General features: G+C 33.0%; 1 protein-coding gene across 1 annotated transcript in view; it reads right to left on the minus strand.

The window, feature by feature from the left end:
• Positions 1–997: 997 nt before the first annotated feature.
• LOC102808996 (nuclear receptor subfamily 1 group D member 2-like) overlaps positions 998–20432 on the minus strand; it is a 41713-nt gene continuing 22278 nt past the window's right edge. Inside the window, exons 2-6 of the mRNA XM_085497567.1 lie at positions 16781–16944; positions 11186–11330; positions 10200–10489; positions 8813–9266; positions 998–8133 (exon numbers count right to left, since the gene is read on the minus strand). Of these exons, the coding sequence (XP_085353693.1) occupies positions 7871–8133; positions 8813–9266; positions 10200–10489; positions 11186–11330; positions 16781–16944 (1316 nt within the window). The 3' untranslated portion in view covers positions 998–7870. The remainder of the gene's footprint in view (positions 8134–8812; positions 9267–10199; positions 10490–11185; positions 11331–16780; positions 16945–20432) is intronic.

Consider the following 20432-nt stretch of genomic DNA (forward strand, 5'->3'; position numbering starts at 1 on the left):
CCCTGACAAAGGTATACTGCCAAATGTTGGTATTGTGCAAAAAATCTAGATTTGAACAGACATTCAGAGATAGGCTTTGTAGGTTGCAGTTTTTTGTCTAAAAGACAAGACCCTCTAGTACTTTCAAAATAAAATAGGTGTGAAAGAGCAGGATATCTACTTTTAATATACTTACATGAACAGCATCATTTTAACACATTTATAGCTTGCTTACTAATTCAAGAATGCCCACAACATACATTACAAAACGTTTCAGCATCACAATTTGTTTGGTATCATTTGAGGAGTTCTCATGGTCTTAAAGGGTGACAGTCGTTGTGCCGCGTCCTGTTCGATATGGGACTCATAGCGACGTATACAACGCATGTAAAATACATTGTTTATTTACATGAAATTTGAACACGCGCTGCGCGATGACCACCATGCTTTAAAATGATGCTTCACTACATTGAAAATTATTAATAGCTTTTTGAGATGAGAGACGAAAATTATGCAAATTAGGTATTATGGACACATTTCAACCAAAATCTATTTCCTAAATGTCATTGAAATGTGATTATTAGAACTTGCAATATCAATGGAAAAGAAAATTGGTTAATTAAGCAAAACAGGTTATTAATATGAACAGATTTTTAACCCAAAACTGACCAGGTTTGCACATTATGCTAAAGCATCTATGTCCCGAATTTCATTGAAATTTGAGAGGATTATGCACATTTTGTGAATAAGGTAATTAGTATGCTTCAATTTTAATCCAAAACTAATCAGGTCTGCATCGTCTCAGAGCACCAATGTGCCAAGTTTCATTGAAATCTAACCAGCATTTTTACACCCACCCCCCATACTGACAGGGTAACTAAGACTCCAATTGGGTGCTTCGCTGCACAATTTATTTGGCATTTTGAATCAGGTGATACAAGCATTCAACTTTTATAGAATAAGACTTCCAAAATGAGGAAAAGGCAGTAGAACTCTAAGGTAAATAAATAACTTAAACTTCCTCTCAAATTTGCTTTTTATTCATCTTTAGTTTTTATATGAAATTCAACATATTCAATCAACAGCATCTAGAGACAACTTAAAAACATGCTTTTTTTTTTTTACTAAATAAGTTTTCCACTTCTTACGTGGAAATATACAGTATACCCGTATGAAAACAAAAACTTAGTACAAAGCCACCACTTAAAATTAATAATAAAACTACTACATGAACCAATTGTGTCATGACAAACTTTTGAGTTACAATTCTCAGACATAAAATGATCAATACAGGTACATACAAGATTTTAGAAATGTCAAAAATTACACAACACATGGTGAAATAAAATTTCCCATAGGCATGTACATGAATTTTAATACGCGACATTGGTAGTTTTACAAAATACAAACAATTTGAATTGTACTTTTCTGGTATGCGTTACATAATGGCTTTTCACAATGTGCCACAAAGATACTACCAGATGAAAATATTATTTGTTTTAATGATGAATGCACTGCATGAACTCTTAGCCATGCAAAGAGGTAAAAAATCATAAGATTCAATCAGTCCTTCATTCAATCACCGGTAAAATATCAGTTACGCATTGAATAATAACTGCGGAAGTCTTGTATATCAAGGTTTCCAAGAAATAATTATTGTAAGAGTACAAATTACACTGACTCTTTAGATGGAGGTTTGGTGGGAATGTCAGTGATTTGTAAGCATTGACTTGTCCTTGTAAATACAAAATGTTGCTTTACAAAACCCTGTGCAAAGTATTGGTTTTATCCATGGCAATCTAACCAACTGTACTTTTCTTTATCCCACTAATTTTTTGTACGCGACAATACAACATATACTGTATGAATAGGGACTATTCATCCATTTTTCATGGATAAACAGTTAGCATGAAAACAACTTTTAGGTCCTTGGTATAACAATTCCTTTATTTTATTATATCGAGGATGCTATATTTAACATCAGTACAGGTGAATTTTATTGTTCAGGCATTATTTATTGTATTAAATATTGTTGTTAAATAGAGATAACAATTTTGTACACACTAATAATGAAGAGGCATTCATAAAATATTGCTTTTGCACACTGTACTGAATGCCAACTGTCTTGTGCTACGCTAACACCGACATGCTAACAATAACTCATTTTTTGGACAAGTTTTCAGCCAGCATCTCGCTAATCAAATCATTATTAGTTTTGATTGATTTATTTTAGTGTCATCATTCATTGAATATCTTAATAAGGCAATTAATGATTGTTCTTATGCCCAGCTAATGTATACATCTTGAAAATTTCCAGTTCTACAATATAGTTCATATTGTCCTGAGAAAAAGCTTTTTGTCCAGGCTAAGGGTATCAACAATGCAAAGACCCCCCCCCCCTCCGGCAATAATTTTGTTTCTGATTGAGTTAGCGACAAGAAACAATTTTTTTTTTTGGGGGGGGGGGGGGGGGGGGTCTTATAGATAAAATTATGTTTCCCAAATTTGCCACTTGTACTTGTACTGTCATACAGCACTGCAATGAATTAAATTATAGATATGAAAAGGATTTAATATCTAAAACATACAATACAGAAATCAATACCATGATGCACCTGGATGCAAGAAATGATTTATACTACAAAAATGAAGTAAATGTTAAAAAAAAAATATTCTAAATCAATACAATTTTTGTCAATTCTAAAACGAATACGAGTACAGAATATTTTTCTTCTTACTATCAGTACTTTCATTCGTACTGATCAGAACAAAGACACTTAGAAGTTAGTACATACATATTTATGCATGACCTTTGACGCTGGGTTCACTCATTTTGGCAACATATTACATACTGGTAGTGTAATGAAAGATTTAGTCTAGTTTGGCAATCAGATTAACAACATTTTTGCTATCACAATGTGATCATCAATATTAATGAGCAAAATGGTTTCCAAGGAAACAAGGTTTGAGTTGAATACAAAAAATCACAAAATTATATGGCAAAAAGCAAACCTACAATATTGTCCCAAACAGAGCTAACTTTGGACTAGACAAGATCAAGTGAATAAAGTTGAGCTGTACATAAAAGATATTCTGGTTAAGGTAGAAACCTACCCATAATTTATGACATTGGTTTATTATGTAAAATCGCACGAGTGTCCCATAGCACCATGAAATAGTATTCTTTTGCAAGTACAATTTATGGCAAAATGATGGGTACTTATGAGTAGGCTTCTACCATATCTAAAGTTACAGCTGTTATATCTCAATGTAATCCACCTCAAAACAGTCTTAAATAGAAATAAGTTTGAATCAGATAAGATAAATAAAGTGCAACAAATTTGATGTGCTGTATACTGTAGAATACTTTATTTTCGCTGAAGGGATGATTCTGTGAAAATAAAATCTGGTGAATATACATTTTTTTTCCCTATATTTTACATTAATCTCATCAAAAATCAGTGAAAATAAATTCTAAGTAAAACGCCCAAAAAGCCTTTTCAGCGAAAATAAAGTATTTCACAGTATATCACATGGGACAATTTCGAACACATCAAATTGCTATAAATTTCCTACTGATTTCATTTCACATGTTAATTTTTCTATAATGTTTTGTTGGACCAATTTCTCATTGGCTACACGTCTGATTCAACATGGTTGACAACATTTCTAGAGGTTTATTTTGAAAAAGGTGATATACTTGATTTTGGCATTCAAAAGATTACATTTATTTTCCTACATTTAACGTCTAAGTTCTATAACATGAATCAGCAATATCACGCACTACAGCGAATATTTCTATTCATGCAAATTAATAATAAAATAAAAAAAATATCTATGACAAATATTGAAAATCTATTTACATGTGTACTGAAGGAGATAAATAATCAACCGGTAGATCAGAAAAGGAGTAATATTGCTATTCAATTGATTATTACGGAAGAAAAGAAGGTTATGTTGCTTGACAAATTGGCGAGGGTTAACTATTTTTTAAAATCCCTGAGTAATATATGAAAGATAATAAAAAAAATATACAAGTAAGCCAATGTTTCATCAAATAGCATCCTCTGGTGGTCATTATGAACTGTTTTAATCTATTGTTTTTACAAACAAAGTAACACATTTTCGGTAGGTTACAATAGAACAAATTTTACATTCACAAAGAAAATTTGACTGTACAAAAAAACTGAATAGAATTGAGTAAAACACGTGCACAACTTTTTATGGTCTTAATGAAGAAATCATCATATATATTATGCAATGCCATGACAACTGAACCACGACAACTGAACCACATCAACTGGTGTTCTGAATTGCCTGTCCCTAAAACTTTATGTTCTGAATTCGGTAACATTTTAACTGTTTAACGTCAACTTTTGTCACCTTCCACAAAATAAAGCCACATAAATTGTTCATTACTGATGTATAATTAATTGGAAATTGTTTTTTGATCCAACAGAATTTAAAAAAAAAAAAATAGAAGTGTGCAAAATGTTGTACCCAAATTTTGATCCAACAGAATTTAAAAAAAAAAAAAATAGAAGTGTGCAAAATGTTGTACCCAAATTTTGTAGAAGGCATTCAGAAAGGTTAGGGAAGACATAAGACGTTACAGTGAGATGTAGCATATTTAATATACGATTTTTATCAAATATGTCATAATCAGAAGATGTCAAATGTAACTGTTTCAGTTTTATTAATTTGAAGCATTATTTCTAAATTCTTACATTTGATTTTCAATGAGAACAAATATTTACTGTCAACAGCAGTCAAAATGAGTCAAGTACAACAAAGATAAATTTACAATAACTAAACATACGAGCATGAAAATTACAAGTATCAACTGTTTTGAAAAATATCAAGACTAAGCGTCAGTTTTGTCTAACCAAGGAATGGAGTCATTTTAGAAAGAGATTATGAATTTTTGTGAAATTCTCTCGCGTTAGAATGTTTTGAATGACTGTTCCCTAAACCTCAAATAAACGCCAACTATTTCAGAAAGTGGTGATCAAGGCAATTCAGAAGTTTTACAAGTGAGAAGTCCAATTTTAGCCTCAACACAGCAACAAACAAGATTGCCAGTTACATCTTCCAAGTCAGACACCTCAGTATTTAAAAAAGTAGCCAAATAAATGCATAAAAAACAAAAATATGATGGACGAGACGTGTTTCTGTTACCTACACATGTATTTTTGTCTGATTGCTTTCTAGTTTGAAAAAAATTGTTTGTCATGAACACATTATGCCTAAGTTTTTTTGTAATTCTGCGCTGAAAATCTGTGATATTTAATATATATTTAAAGTACACTGATACCCAAGTAGTTTTTTTTTTTATTGCATTTCAAGTAAAAATATTGTTTTCAATTAAATTTGAATGTTATTATCAACTTCAGTACTGGGATTTATAAAAATACATTTGCAACTGACTACGGTAGTCCCTGATAAATTTATAAACTGTACTTTTAAACTGTTACAAGTGACACAGCACTTCAATTTACACATTGTTCAAAACTGTTTTATTGTGGTCATGTCTGAATAAGCACCAATGTGAAAGAGAGATAGTGGGGCAAGTACATTAAAATACTTCACAAAGAACTTTGTTCCCATTGCCCCCCCCCCAAAAAAAACTGGCTGGAAATTACCCATAATCCTTTGTATATCCTGAATGGGTTTTGGGTTGGCTATGGCAGAGAAAACATCAGTAAAAACAAATTAATGTACACAAATATTGGTAAACTTTTCATGGAGAAAAAAGATTGATACATGATATTTTGCAGCAGATTAGGATTTGAAAACACAGAATATTATTAAATATAATTATCACATCAATTGTACAGTGGTGGGCTGAATTTATGAAATGTACTTCAGTGTGGTACATCATATCTAAAATGACAAACAGATTAAACCCTTTGAATGCCATGTGTTTTTCCCTACAAAATGTTGGTGCATCTTTGCACATTTTTATATATTATTCTGTAATTGTTTTGTTAACTTTGGAACAAATGGACATAATTCTTCTTTGGCCCTTGATCAAATTTTGAAAAAATCTGGAAAAATATTCATTTTGTGAAAGATTTACTTTGACTTTCAAAGGATTATAATCATCAACACTTAATTACCTCATTTTTGACCAATCATATATCTTATTTACTCAACAGAATCTCAATTACTTGTCATGATTCATGATTATATTCAGTACAAATTTAAGATAAATTTTCACGAGTCCGTGAAAACACAAATTTCTAGTAATATGCAAAATTATTTCTTTGCAAATGCAATAATTCATCAATTTTGCAACAATTGAAACAATTTATACTATTTTCAGCTTTCAGAATATACTTAGTCATCCTTAGGCTAGTTAGTTTACCATATTACTTGAGCGTAATAGAGACAAAACTGACTGTCAAACGAATGAAACCACAAATTATGTGGTGAAATATTGATTATACACTTTAGTGTTGCATGCACCTGAATTCTTTAATTAAACCTGAAAATTATTAAATGTTATGATACAACTCGAGGTATCAGAGAGTTTATGAATTGAATGACATGCATTTGCATGGGATGCGTAATAATATTACTAAGTACATCATGCACAACTTAGGGTGGCCTAACAAGCTGATCAAACTCTGTATAAACTATCGTTAGTGATTTTTACGTTCTTAAATAAATCAAAATCGCAATAAGTGTAATATGCATGTAAACTAGACCAAATTTGCTCAGCACATTATCTAGTACTGATTATATTAAGGAGTACTGTTTTTATTTAATATATTGTCTAGAGTTATATTGATACAAGGCTACCTTGTGGGTACACGAAATAGTTGATTTCATATGCCAAGATTTTATTACACAATTTTTTGTTCTGTATTGAACAAGTTTTGTTTGGTATCCAGGTTTGAAATGGCTTTAAATACAAGAACTGAAATTTTTCAATCATGGACATTGACAATTATTTGTCATCTTAGTACGTGTACATTCCTGGACATTTTAGATGGGTAACAGTCAGGGTAACTGAAAACAAACATGGCATTAACAAACATGACAACTGGCCATGAAATCACCTCCTAACATGACACAAAGCTTATTTCAATAAGCAATTAGAGACCTCAAAACTAGTCTAGTGTTTCAAATCTGCTAATTGTTTCCAGTTCCTGGACACACATGTTGCAATAGTCAAGGATTCAAAGGTGACAGCTGACACAAATCAACCTTGTACATATATGCAAAGTACAGGAGATGAGCAAGTTAGCATATGATGACATTATTTGAACATGGGTGAGTGTGGGTAGGTGTTGGTGGTGGCAGTGTACAACTGCCAGTAACAGAGCATTATGGCAGTTGTATATCTCTAGGTTTTAATCAGGACTGAAAGGCACTTTTATTAAATGCTGCAGGGTCATGGCAGCTTTCTAGGTTATATCCCATAATACATTTCAATCCCACAATGCATATGGGTATAATACAAAACAGACACACCCTAATATTTATATATATATATTTTTTTAAAATGGTTCATGACATGATGTACTTCCAATTTTGAAAGTATCTTTGATAATTATTCCATATTAAATAAAAACCAAAATCAACATGCATACAAGAGTAAGTATGGCAAGCAAAAAAAAAAAAAAACTTAAGAAGTGGGGGTCAACTAAAATGCAGTATTGTTTTGCGAGTCAGGTCCATGTGAAAATACCACAATGCAACACGCCAGTGAGTTAACCGCCGGTGAGGTTAGTTTTTGTGGACCCATACATCTTCACCACCCCTCTCCATAAAATGGTTTGGCTTTAACACATTGAAAGTGTGTCATTCATGAGACTATGCCACATTGAGGTAGGGGGTTGTAAGCATAAAAATGAGAGATAACATCAGTTCATTTGTGAATGTTTTAACCTTCACTGTTTATGGCCAAGTCCATCATTTCTGCATACAATGCTGGTAGTTGAGCACATGGCCATAACAAATGATTACGTTGAACATACTCTTTATGTTTACCAGTTAATGCATGCAACTCTTGCACTTTGCTAAGAAGAATGTTAAACAGTGTACTGGCTTCTTGTGGATGATTTCCTTCTAGCTGGACTTTCAAAGCTTCTGCAAACTTTGCTTGCATTCGCTCCACAGTGGCGATGTTCACTAATCCTAAACGATCTGAAAAAAAACACAAACACACAAAAAAAACTTGTGAAAATGTTACATTGCTGACTAGAAAATCTCCATTTCATCCATTGAAAACAGCACAATGTATAGAAACACGTACCATATTTGGTCTATCAGGAGTGCATACGTGATAATGGTCATAGCAAATCATATTATAATGATCCTGCCTGCAATTTTTGTACATATTTAGAGTTATGCTACTACTAGAAAAAATACAGTATCTTCAAGTGAACTGCACACACAGAATTTCCTCTACTAACAACACTTGCGCTTACATAAATGTTTCTATGGTCAAAATAAGTACTGTAAAACATGTCTTTTTAGCGAGAAAACTGACTCGCTAATTCAAGATGTTGCTAATGACATTATAAATTCAAAATGACCAAAGCTTGGAGATTTGTATACAGTAATCCGGAACGTAATAATCTGGGGCGCTTCCTAGTTACACTTAATAGTTTTACTTTGTTTTCATGGGGGTGATAATTGCACATTTGTTTTGGCAGGTGAAAATAGGATATCAATGACAAGAGAGATTTGCTAAAATTGCATGTCGTTTTTTCAACATGTTTTACAGTAATATTTTGACGATTTAATATACAACAAATGTGATTTTGGAATTATATACAAGTTATTAATTTTTGGAAAGACAAAGATGGAATTATAGATTTACCTTTACTTGTGAGTACCAGTCCAGCAAACAATGCCGTTTCCGTTTCTACCATTGGCAATTGACTGAATGAATCTACAAACTGTGATAAGGGAACGTTCAATTCCTGGTCCAACATTCCTGTCAACTGGTTCCAAACAGAAGCATTTCCGTTTTCAAGAGAGTCTATCGCTTTATCCGACTGATAGAATGCTACCATTCTAAGCAGCCAAATTTCAAAGAAACTTCCTTTAAGGAGGATGAGTTGGTCTTCCTGAGATAAATTACGGTAACCAGGCACAGCCTTGGCAAACTCTACTTGGCCCCTTATTGCTGATGTCATCAGTTCTGCTAGTTTTATCCAATTTTGGTCTGTCGTTGTGGGATTGGAAGTTAGAGGTGAGGTGAGACTTGACGAGTCTGTTGAACTGATTGGCATTAACTCGTTGCTATTTGAGGTAGGTGATGTGGCATCATTCTGTAACAGTGAAAATATAACGATTGTAAACTTTAATAAATACATCAACAATTTAAATGAACAGACATCAAAAATATGTTGTATGTTGAAATATTTTAATTGTAGAATTACATTTTTTCGGGTGCAAGACCACATGTTATAAACATCTTGAGCACAAATCAGTTTGCCACTAATGGCAAGTACACTTCATGTACATCAAGATTAGTGCATGATTTCCTCGGTTACCATATTTTTAAAGGGTGGTAGTCGCCGTGCCGCGCATGTGTGACAGTTGTGTTGATAAACATTGATTTTCCCACAATCCAATGCGCTCTTCTAAAGGAAATCACAAGAATGAGGTTTGAGGAGCGACTTGCACTAATTACTGCCGGTGACTGTTTCGATATCTTCCAATCACCTAAAAATACCTAATTTAAGCTTGGTAACATCTCTGTTGGTACTCATTAATCTGAGCAACAGCCAAAGTCACCATCTTTGTTTGTACGAGACCTATATATCTCTTGCATGCGTGACGACCACGCCCTTTAAAACTACCACCCTTAACTATTGAATTCCATAATGTGTTTTTACATTTGGTGCAGCATTACATGTACCATTATTTCTTTGATGATTTTAGGCAAAACACATACAAATTCACATTTCCCAACATGTCGAGATCAACAGTAACATGATTGCAATTTCCCATTGCAAATTCACATTTCCCAACATGTCGAGATTAACAGTAATATAATTGCTCTTTTAGTAGCACATCCTCTTGGGTAATGACAAGTGTGTATGCATGTCTTGTGAAAATGTACCATAATTTAATAATCCAGCATGCACCAGCAATTGTTGGTTTCTGCGCACTTCTTGTAGGAGCCAATTCAGTAAGAGGGTTTAATTTCAAGAGACATGGAACAAAAAAAATTCAAATGGAGAACAAAAATAACTCACAATTAATGAATCCCTGAGACTTGGTGCATTTTTACTGTTATAAAGACAGGTAACTTGATACGCGTATGACACCACACTAACTAATTCATACATCTCCGCCTGTTTTGCTTTTAATAGTTGCTCGGCAACCTCCTCAGGTGTTTTTTCTTGTCCGTTGATAGTCTTCTGTGAATCTGTTTTACTACCTTCACTACTTTCAGAATCGGATGCATCACCAAGACTTGACTGTTTCTCAACTTTGGGTCTAGGTCTATTTGGTCGTGAAGCTGGCATCCTCCCGACCCGGACAGCTATAACAAAAATGTGTTTCCATTAATTATCCCCAAAATTTGTTTAAGAATCCAACAAAATGGCAGAAAATGTACATGTCTTTGATGATTTCAGAGACTCAATTTTTAGACGCAACCTCAATGAAATTTTGGTTGCCCCACAATTTCATAATTTGTCCAGAATTACAGCTTTTATATTATAGAGTATTTAATAGCAGTACGGCGACTGTATTGACCTACACATAGTGGTTGTTGATGTGATCCCATACTACCTGAGTGTATACTTTGCGGTATTCTCTAATCTTATTATTATACATCTTTTTTTTACTTATAGTAATAAGTTGATGAGATAGCAGCCCCAAAAAATAACGAAAATTTGTTCACGCTGCTAGAAAGTTTACAGTGACGGGATTGCATTTTCTTCATGCACTATACCGCTTTTTGTTCAATGGAAACAAGTGAAAGTGTTTGAATGGAACATCAATAACTGAACACATCAATATTGGTCACAAAGAAAGGGAAAATTTGATAGTTTGAATAAGTGTAGATACGTTTTGTAACAAATGCAGATAGTACTTCTTACAGTAGGATAAATTGTATCGTTTTAGGTGCTACATGTATAACAACTGAACTTTTCATAAAACGAACAACCTGGAGAGGAAAGATCAACATCAGACAGAGTTTACAAATATGACCAGAAAATGATAGGCGTATTACCTTCTCTGGACATGCCAACTTCTAAACATTTCTTGTAGCGACAAAACTGACATCGGTTACGATTAACTCTGCCGATCATACACTGACCATTTCCATGACGACATGTATATTCTTTACCACTTTTACTGCTACGACGGAAAAAACCCTGAAAAACAAAATTAATTATTGAAAATTTGATTTCTGCGGAGAATTCAAGAGAAAAAGTGGACAAATAAGACATTACAAAATAGATAATAAACCCAACAATATATAGTAATTATTATCAACACGGGAAACCACATTAATTTCAAGTTTCATACATTTCTCGAGTCAAGGAAAATCGCTAAATACAAACAGTAGTGTAAACTGTATTATTGTTATTGTGGTTGCTACACCACCACCAGCAGTAGGTCCAGACAGAGTTTACAGAATCCACATCCGAGCGAGGAATACAAACAGTAGTGTACAACTGTAACTGGACTGTGATTGTTACACCATCAGTAGGTTTACAATTCACATCCTAGCTTGGAATTAATGAACCACAGTTATTGTCAAGCATACATGCAAATTTAAACAATTTTTGTTCTTTGTTTCAGTTGCATCGTTGCCACTTCTAACAATGCGGCGCTTAACCCATATCTATGAGCAATATCAGTTAACATTTTTATATTTATTATAGGCATAATGTCTAATTGTCACCATATTTAACTGTTTTTGAACTTTTGCATTCTTTGAAGAGAATAATTGAGAAGTTCTCATAGATAATAAATTTATATCCCCTGAATTACCAGGATGTGCGACTGCACAAGGACAATTGCCACTCATGTGATATTTATTATAAGTTGATTTACCACAGACCACATGCATAGGAGAATATAAAAGAAGGTATAATGTTGTTTATTTACACACAATTACCCAAAAGTGAAGAATGGCTGACAGGTCTGCTTTTCTACGTAGTAGTACCATTTTAAGGACAGTGATGCAAACTATAGTCAACTGCAATTATTACAAAACAAAAAAGCACTGAATCATCTGAATATATACTTTTGATGAGATTAAAATATCTTGGTGATAATGAACAAAAAACAAAACTATGTTTATAGTTATATATTTTAGTATTTATTTTCTTTCATCATGTGTAACCATTATAAACCAACTTGTGGTTTGCGTTTTCAAAAGATACATTGTATTAATGAAATATTCATTAAAAAATTTTCTTTTCTTTCCCTAAAAACAATTTTCCCTCCCCGTCTATGGATTCATGTATTCAGCCAATATTTAACCTATATTAGATGTGTAATTGGATTTTTCTCAATAGAAGGGTTCAGGTTAACATAAATATAGAAAGCATGGAACAACTACACTACTGGTAGTCTAGTTCTCAATACATGGACAAGCTCAAGGTAACATTGAAATGTCAACCTTGGTTTGATTAAACTTTAGGTGAACTTTGCTCGAAAGCTGCATGTATAAAAAGGTGCCACATAGTACAGGGTAAGGGTGAAGGTCTTGCCATATCATTAATTCTTAAATTTCAAACGCTGATATTGGGGATAGAAATGAATGGATGAGCTTTTGTTCTTCTGCATTTTTATACCGCTGGCAGCATCACATTTTATTGTGTGTTTTGTGTCTCAACTGTACAGGAGAAATTATTTTTTATTTAGTCAATTTTGTAATTTACCACAAAATTAACTTTTCATAATTTTTATGTTTATCAATGCTACAAGGGAATTACTTAGTCCATTTGGTTCGAAATTAAAAAAAAAAAATTAATAAAAATGATATACCTGGACGGAGGGAAATTAATTACACCCAACAGTATTGTTTTGATAGCGCAAATTATACAACTCAAAAACTCAACACCAAATATATCACATAAATGGATCAAATTATGAAGCAAGACTTCATTTTCAAGGACATCTAAGATGTTAGGATTTTCGCTAGGCCTGTTTTTAGTTCAAGGGCAGGTCTTGTAAACTGACTTAAAAACCAAGCTGGCCTTCACCTTTTTGCTATAAATACTTTTTCCAATAAACTAATGTCCTTCAAAATCAACTAAACAATGTGTTGCTGGCTTCACTCACAATATGTAGCTTGCTTTGTTCAATGTTGGAATAATAATTCAAAGTACAATTCATCATTGCCAGTAATGCATTGTGAAAGAAAGGTGAAGTTAATTAGTGGGAGAAATGAAAATATAACCATTACATTGATTGCTTTTATGATATAATTTGAGAAATTTGAAAAAGCATGAGCACTCATCCAACAGACTGCTGTCTCTACCGAGCCCGTACCCACCCCGACTCTATCGCTGTACTGCCGACTCCACCGAGCGCCGGACTGCCGACTCCACCGAGCGCCGGACTGCCGACTCCACCGAGCACTGTATTGCCTACTGAACCGAGCACCTTAATGCCTCTATCAAGTAGTAAATATGCAACAATTGTGATATTTTCGTAATTTTATTGTATATATTTTTTTCACACAAATATGCGAGACTGAATTTTGTAGCTTCACTAGTATCCTAAAGACATTCACAGCGACTTTCTTGTAAATTTGACCCTACAAACATCATCAAATCATATTGTGAAAATGCCTAAAGTGTTAGAAATTAAACTGTTTACAGATTTTTTGTTAGAAAAGTTAGAAATTCACACTATAAATCCAAATTCTTCAAAGGTCCCGTAAAACAGCATACTCAAAGTTGCCTGGGAAGAAGACTGCACCCTGTTATACAGACAAAACCATTTCATTCTAATTTTAAGTTAACCACATGATCAAAATCTTCAAAATTACTCTTGACAACCGTCACAAATAAAAACCAAATACTGGAATACTAATATTTTACTAACTGTCTCATTAAGAAATGTGCCAGTCGCCGTGAAACTGGCAAATTTAATTATAACCTTAAAAAACAGACATAGTAGAATACTTTTTTGACAATCTGAGAAACCAAACTGTTGTTGTTATAAGTTCAATATGATCTCAGTTTGTGCCTCTGTTGGAAAAATTGTTCGAAGTCATAATGATTTTATTTGATGGTTATCTAGTAATGAATTATAAAGCAATGTCACGCTTTCATCATTAGTATTCTCCTACATCTGGTAATATTGAATGATTACTCAGGATTACAACTTTCTACATTTTACATTCCCATTAACTCTTTTTAAATTTTGTGATGTGGAACGTCAATAACAGACAAATTACTTCAGTCAATATTGAAACCTACATAACAGCTGGTGATGTATACACTCCATCTAATTACGCCAGTATGCTTTTTTTACTATGTACTAGTAGTACCTTTAATCTAGTTTACAGTCAACTGTTACATCCTTGAGTTGGAAAATCTTGCGATTTTGGTATTCACGAGTGACTAGAGCATAATGAGATTGCACGAGAATTGTTGTGACCCCAGTACCACTGTTATATTTTATTAATATATTCAACAAAATACTAAATCAATGAACTATTTTAATTTCGCAAATTAGGGAAAATTGTGGAATTTTCTAGCAGTGTAATTTCCGCTGGAATTATTAGAACATGAGGTGACAGTGGCTTTCACAAAAATGTGTCCTTATGTTATTTCTTAAACCATCAAATCATGAAAATTAAATATCAGCAAAAATACAACTGTTTACAGTATTATTCATGGCATGGCACTACTTTTACAGGTTTAGCCATTATATTTTTTAACAATAAACTAGTTTTAAAAAATGACTTCATAATATGAACACAGTGATTCCTTTTAAAATGCAGCACATAATGAGATTTTGAAGGGTAAAGTAGGGAATACTATAAATATATTAATATATTTTTGAAAAGTAAAATCCACTAAATTAAATCTACATGAACATGTAAAATATCAATAAAGTTTGTGAAATTAAAACACAGTGAATATATGCACAAAACATTAAAATAGCAAAATTAAATGTCAGTGAAAATAAACGGTACCTACTTTATTTTGCAATTGAATGTCAGTTAATTATCTTTATGGGTTGGTCATTAAAGACTTTAGGAAAGGAGATGTAGAGAACAAGTTTATATTTCTTTTTCACTTAAGCTTCAAACCAGATCTTTAGTTCGGTATTGCATCATTTTTTGCTCTCCACATTGTATGTTATTGTTTCCCGTTATTTTCCCTGTAGAATTTTTTTTTTATTACTCTGCATCCTTTTTCTCCCCTATCTAGCAAGCAAGGAAACATTGCTCCTTTAACAAGTCAAAATGGTAGATGTGAATTTGATGAACTTGTGAAGGCCAATCTAACAGACATGAATAATCTTTATTTTATTAGCTTGCTTTCTATAGTCAAAATGAGCAATATTGTTATGATTTACTATACAACAAATGTGATGCACGTTTAATAGACAAATAAACAAATGTCTTTGTATTTTTTTTAGTGAATTAAAATTTAAGTAGATTTCTATTGTAGTTATCAGGCTGTTGTCCAACTCTTTTTCCCACTACTTTTTTTATTTCTCCTGGACTCAGCGAGTGAGTAATATTTTTTGTGTGTGCACTGTTTTTTTATTTTTTTATTATCAGTTATATAAAAAGGTAAATAAATAAAATGTAATAACTTTCGAAAACTTAATATTATTATACTACAGGGTCTCATTGTATGCATGTAACCAAGGGGAAACGCATCTATATATCAATACAGACTGATACAAATGCTTGATTGTGTATTTTGAAGACTCTGGAATTTGTTTTTACTTTTTTAACTTCAACAAAAAATGTCTACTTTAATGTTTTAACCGAACATCAATAATTTTACAATGGCCTTTTTCCCAGCCATCACAAAGCAGCTTGTATCAATGTTATGTAATTATTGATTATTAGTGACACTTGTCCTACATTTGTAACTTCGCATATGAGAGAAGTCTCAGACAACAAATTTGTATTTAATGTGTCCCGTTTTCAGAAATAGATCTCTATTGTAGTTATCAGGCGGTTTTCCAACTCTTTTTCCCGCTACTTTTTATTTCTCCTGGACTCAGCGAGTGAGTAATATTTTTTGTGTGTGCACTGTTTTTTATTTTTTTTATTTTCAGTTATATAAAAAGAGGTAAATAAATAAAAGGGGAAACACATCTATATATCAAAACAGACCGATACAAATGCTTGATCGTGTATTTTGAAAACTCAGGAATTTGTTTTTACTTTTTTAGCTTCAACAAAACAATGTCTACTTTAATGTTTTAACCGAAAATCGATAATTTTGCAATGGCTTTTTCCCCTGCCATGATCCGTCGGTTACGCATACACAGGCAAGCTATAATTTTAAACTGTGTCATGCTTGGCCATAGTAAAAAGTTTTTTTAGCAACATGATCCTCGATGTGAGCATTATTTAGGTAGCTTTAGACGTACCAAAATTTGTGAACCAAAGTGTGAACATGAAGCTAAACATTAAGGGTTCCAGGTTTGGCGCTAATTTTAATCCCCAACAAGCGCCCGATTACGTAATTGAAAATCTGGTTCGCGAGCTTTGTTGTGCAGTCTCTAATCCTTTTCACAATCATACGGCTGTGAGTGTGAAAAGAGTTAATTTGTCAGAAAAAATTTTGTTCCAAAAGTTATTAAGCGAGTTTCAGAATACAACAATTCTTACCTTACACCCTTCACATGCAAGTACGCCGTAATGAAAACCTGACGACTTGTCTCCACACACTTGACACACTGAATTACTCGATGTGGAGTCTTTTCGTTTCGGTGGTGTAGTACTGGAAGCAATTGATGTTACTGAGATTGATGTCACTCCTATGCCCCCATCACCTGGCAAAATAAATAGAGAATTGTTTTTAGCCTTGAAGTTTCTATACCACCTGAAATCACTTGTGGAATACCCTGACCCATGACAGGTATGAAATATACCAATAACAGAGTTTGGTTCTTGTTGCTAGGTTACTGTGTGTGATCAAATAGAGGCTACCATACCATTGGTCATCAATCATATGCCGTTTTACGCAGATATTTTAGTGTTTGAATAGAAACAAGCAACAAGATATCACAAAATGAACAAATTTGAGAGATCTACCTGAGGTACCTATATGTATAACATAAAAGCAATCAGCCTTGCGGTTTTTAACAAGAATTTGAAAATATCACTTTTTACCAAAAAGGACATAAATATTCACCAAAATTAGAGAATTAAAGATATCATCACAAAATGAACAAATCTGAGAGGTCTACCTGAGGTACCTATATCTATATATATCTATCTATATATCTATATATAGTATCAAAGCAATCAGACTTGCAGTTTTTTACAATCTAAATGGTACATATACACCAAGTATCAAAGCAATAAGAATTGTACTTTTCAAGAAAAGTTGAGAAAGTTGACACAGGCGGCGGACAATCACTCATATGAGCTAACAAGCAGCCTCTCGGCTGAGATAGCTCCGCTGTTAGCAATGCACATTTCAATTAAAGAACAGAAGATATCATTAGAAAATGAACAATATGCATAGTATCAATGCAATGGGACTTGATATTTTCAACAAGAATTCAAAAATATCACCATAAATGATTGTGGTTTTTAACAAGAAAATATACTTTTTTTTACCAAAAATGACAAAAATATTCATCAAAATTAGAAAATTGAAGACGACATCATCATGAAATGAACAAATTTGAGAGTGGTCCACATGTAGTACCTATATATGTAATATTAAAGCAATTAGACTTGTCGTTTTTAACAAGAAGTCAAAAATATCACTTTTTACCAAAAATGACAAAAATATTCACCAAAATTAGAGAATTGAAAATATCATTACAAAATGAACAAATGTGAGAGAGGTCCACATATAGTACCTATATATTTAATATCAAAGCAATTGGACTTGCAGTTTTCAACAATAAACAACATGGCGGCCAAAATAGGTCAGATTTTGCAATCCCGCGATGAAAACGAAATAAACGAATGTTTTATTATTTTGTTTGGATATTTCATGTCGACAAGATAAATAAAACATCTCTCATTTAATAAAACTGGTTCATTTTTCTTGTTTTCGAGACGGGGGGAATTTGCTCTTCCATGTGCGAGACAGTCCACAGAAGTGCCGCTGACCGGCTGGGGATCGATAGTATACCGGGGGTAGTACCGATCGGAAACAAGCTAGTTTTTCATTTCAAACTTTGAATGAAACTGTTTTAATTTGTTGTTTACATCTTTCCAGTCTCCAAACGTTACATTCAGATGATATTCAACTTTCTTTTTTTTACTTTTTCGCAACTTCACAAACCAAGTTGCAATGGTCACCCCTGTCTATTAGCCCTAAAGATTGCGTACTCGGTAATCTGAACGTAACATATGGCCACTTTCCTGTTAGCGATTCGCAAGTAGCTATTGTCTTTTTGCTGAGACAGTCTGATGGAAATGTTGGTGGTCGTTATACAAAGGTTAAAGTGTGAATAAGTCTACAATAGGGTGGTCGCTGGTCGCGTTGGGCAGGTGGTCGCTATACCCAGTGTCTTTAACGTGTAAATTGCGATGGGACTGTACTAAGATGGTCGCTATGAGCAGGTGGTCGCACTGCACAGGTGGTCGTTAACACAGGTTTGACTGTAATATTAAAGCAATTAGACTTGTCGTTTTTAACAAGAAGTCAAAAATATCACTTTTTACCAAAAATGACAAATATTCACCAAAATTAGAGAATTAAAGATATGATCATGAAATGAACAAACCTAAGAGAGGTCTACCCAAGGTACATATACACCAAGTATCAAAGCATTCAGGCTTGTAGTTTTCAAGAAGAAGTCGAAAAAGTAAAACATTGACACGAACGCCGGACAATCACTCGTATGATAAGCTCCGCTCGACAAGTCGACAGCGGGGCTAAAAAAGTAAGTTCTGTATACAGTACACGCACATTCGGGTTGCCTTTGAAAGATTATGATAATGTTATGTAATACTAGTATATGGGAAACAGTTTTTTATTTATAAATATCTGAATTTCAGATTTGGATTATAAGACATCTTTGAGTGGCAGCATCAAGACATTTAATTTGTGAACATTCAACAATAGTAATCAGACTCAGGAACAACTTTTTTTTTTTAAATTCAACCAAACTACCTTAGCATATTGTGTACAGTATGGATCATATAGGGATTTTTGAAGGACACCAAGGGAAACTTGTTGGGCTTTAAGGCAAATGACTTTAATGCCTCTTATTATTTTCGCCATCCAATTTAACAAAAGTTTAAGAATAGAAATTCTGGATATTCAAAAACAGTCAAGATACGAAAAATGTAGCAACAATAAATAACCACTGCAGCCGCTTTTCAGAAAATACGAGAGAAACGCGCTACATAACTGTCAGAACCATATTGTATGCCTTCTTTGTTGACACAGCTTATTCTATGACAAAGAAAGCTACCAGGCGGTGCAAAATTAATTTTCCTTCAGGCAAGGCAGCATTGTTTGTATACACATGTACGCTGAAATCAATACAACTATAAACTAATACTATAATACAAACAGAAATTCAATTTTATTTAATGGCTGTATATTTATCATGCTTTCATTTAAGGAGACACTAATAAGTGTGACTGTATTGACAATACTATCAAATCTATATTATATTATATATATCCTGGATTATAGAAAATATTATTGTCCATTTTCCATAACATTATAGGATCAATTATCTTCAATGTAATTCAGTCCAAGGCAAAGTGCTCCAATAAGTAAGGTTCAACTGAGTATGGATGCTAAAAATGCGGTTAATATGCCTATCATTTTTCAACATTGTAGTGAGAACAACACAAACAGAAGCATAAATAAACAAAAGTGTGTTTTATTATATACTGAATCCCTTAAAATTCGACTTATTTGGAGCATAGAAACACTCATCTGTCAGAGAGATAAGAATTTATTGAATAAATTGTGTACATATTCCCCAAATGGATACATGTGCATTATCTGATTCAATGAATTCAGCTATTTTGGCAAGTATTATAAAATAACATTCTTTATCTGTCTCACAAAAATAAACCAACAATTTATACTGGTAGATCCTGCGATTGATAATATTTTGACTGGAATGAATCATGTAATTTTAAAATGGAAAAAGCCATTTTGTGCCTTTAGTAATGATAATACTATCACCTCAAACACGTACACATGTAATTATTATTCAGCCTGATATTGCTCAAAATCAAGATTACACAAGCTATATTAACTAATACTGTTTGTATTGCTATTGAGGCCATTTGATATGGCATACTTTTTCCAATTTTCTCACAAATTCAGTTC

The sequence above is a fragment of the Saccoglossus kowalevskii genome, chromosome 1, assembly GCF_978046115.1.
Source record: "Saccoglossus kowalevskii chromosome 1, keSacKowa6.1, whole genome shotgun sequence".
NCBI lineage: Eukaryota > Metazoa > Hemichordata > Enteropneusta > Harrimaniidae > Saccoglossus > Saccoglossus kowalevskii.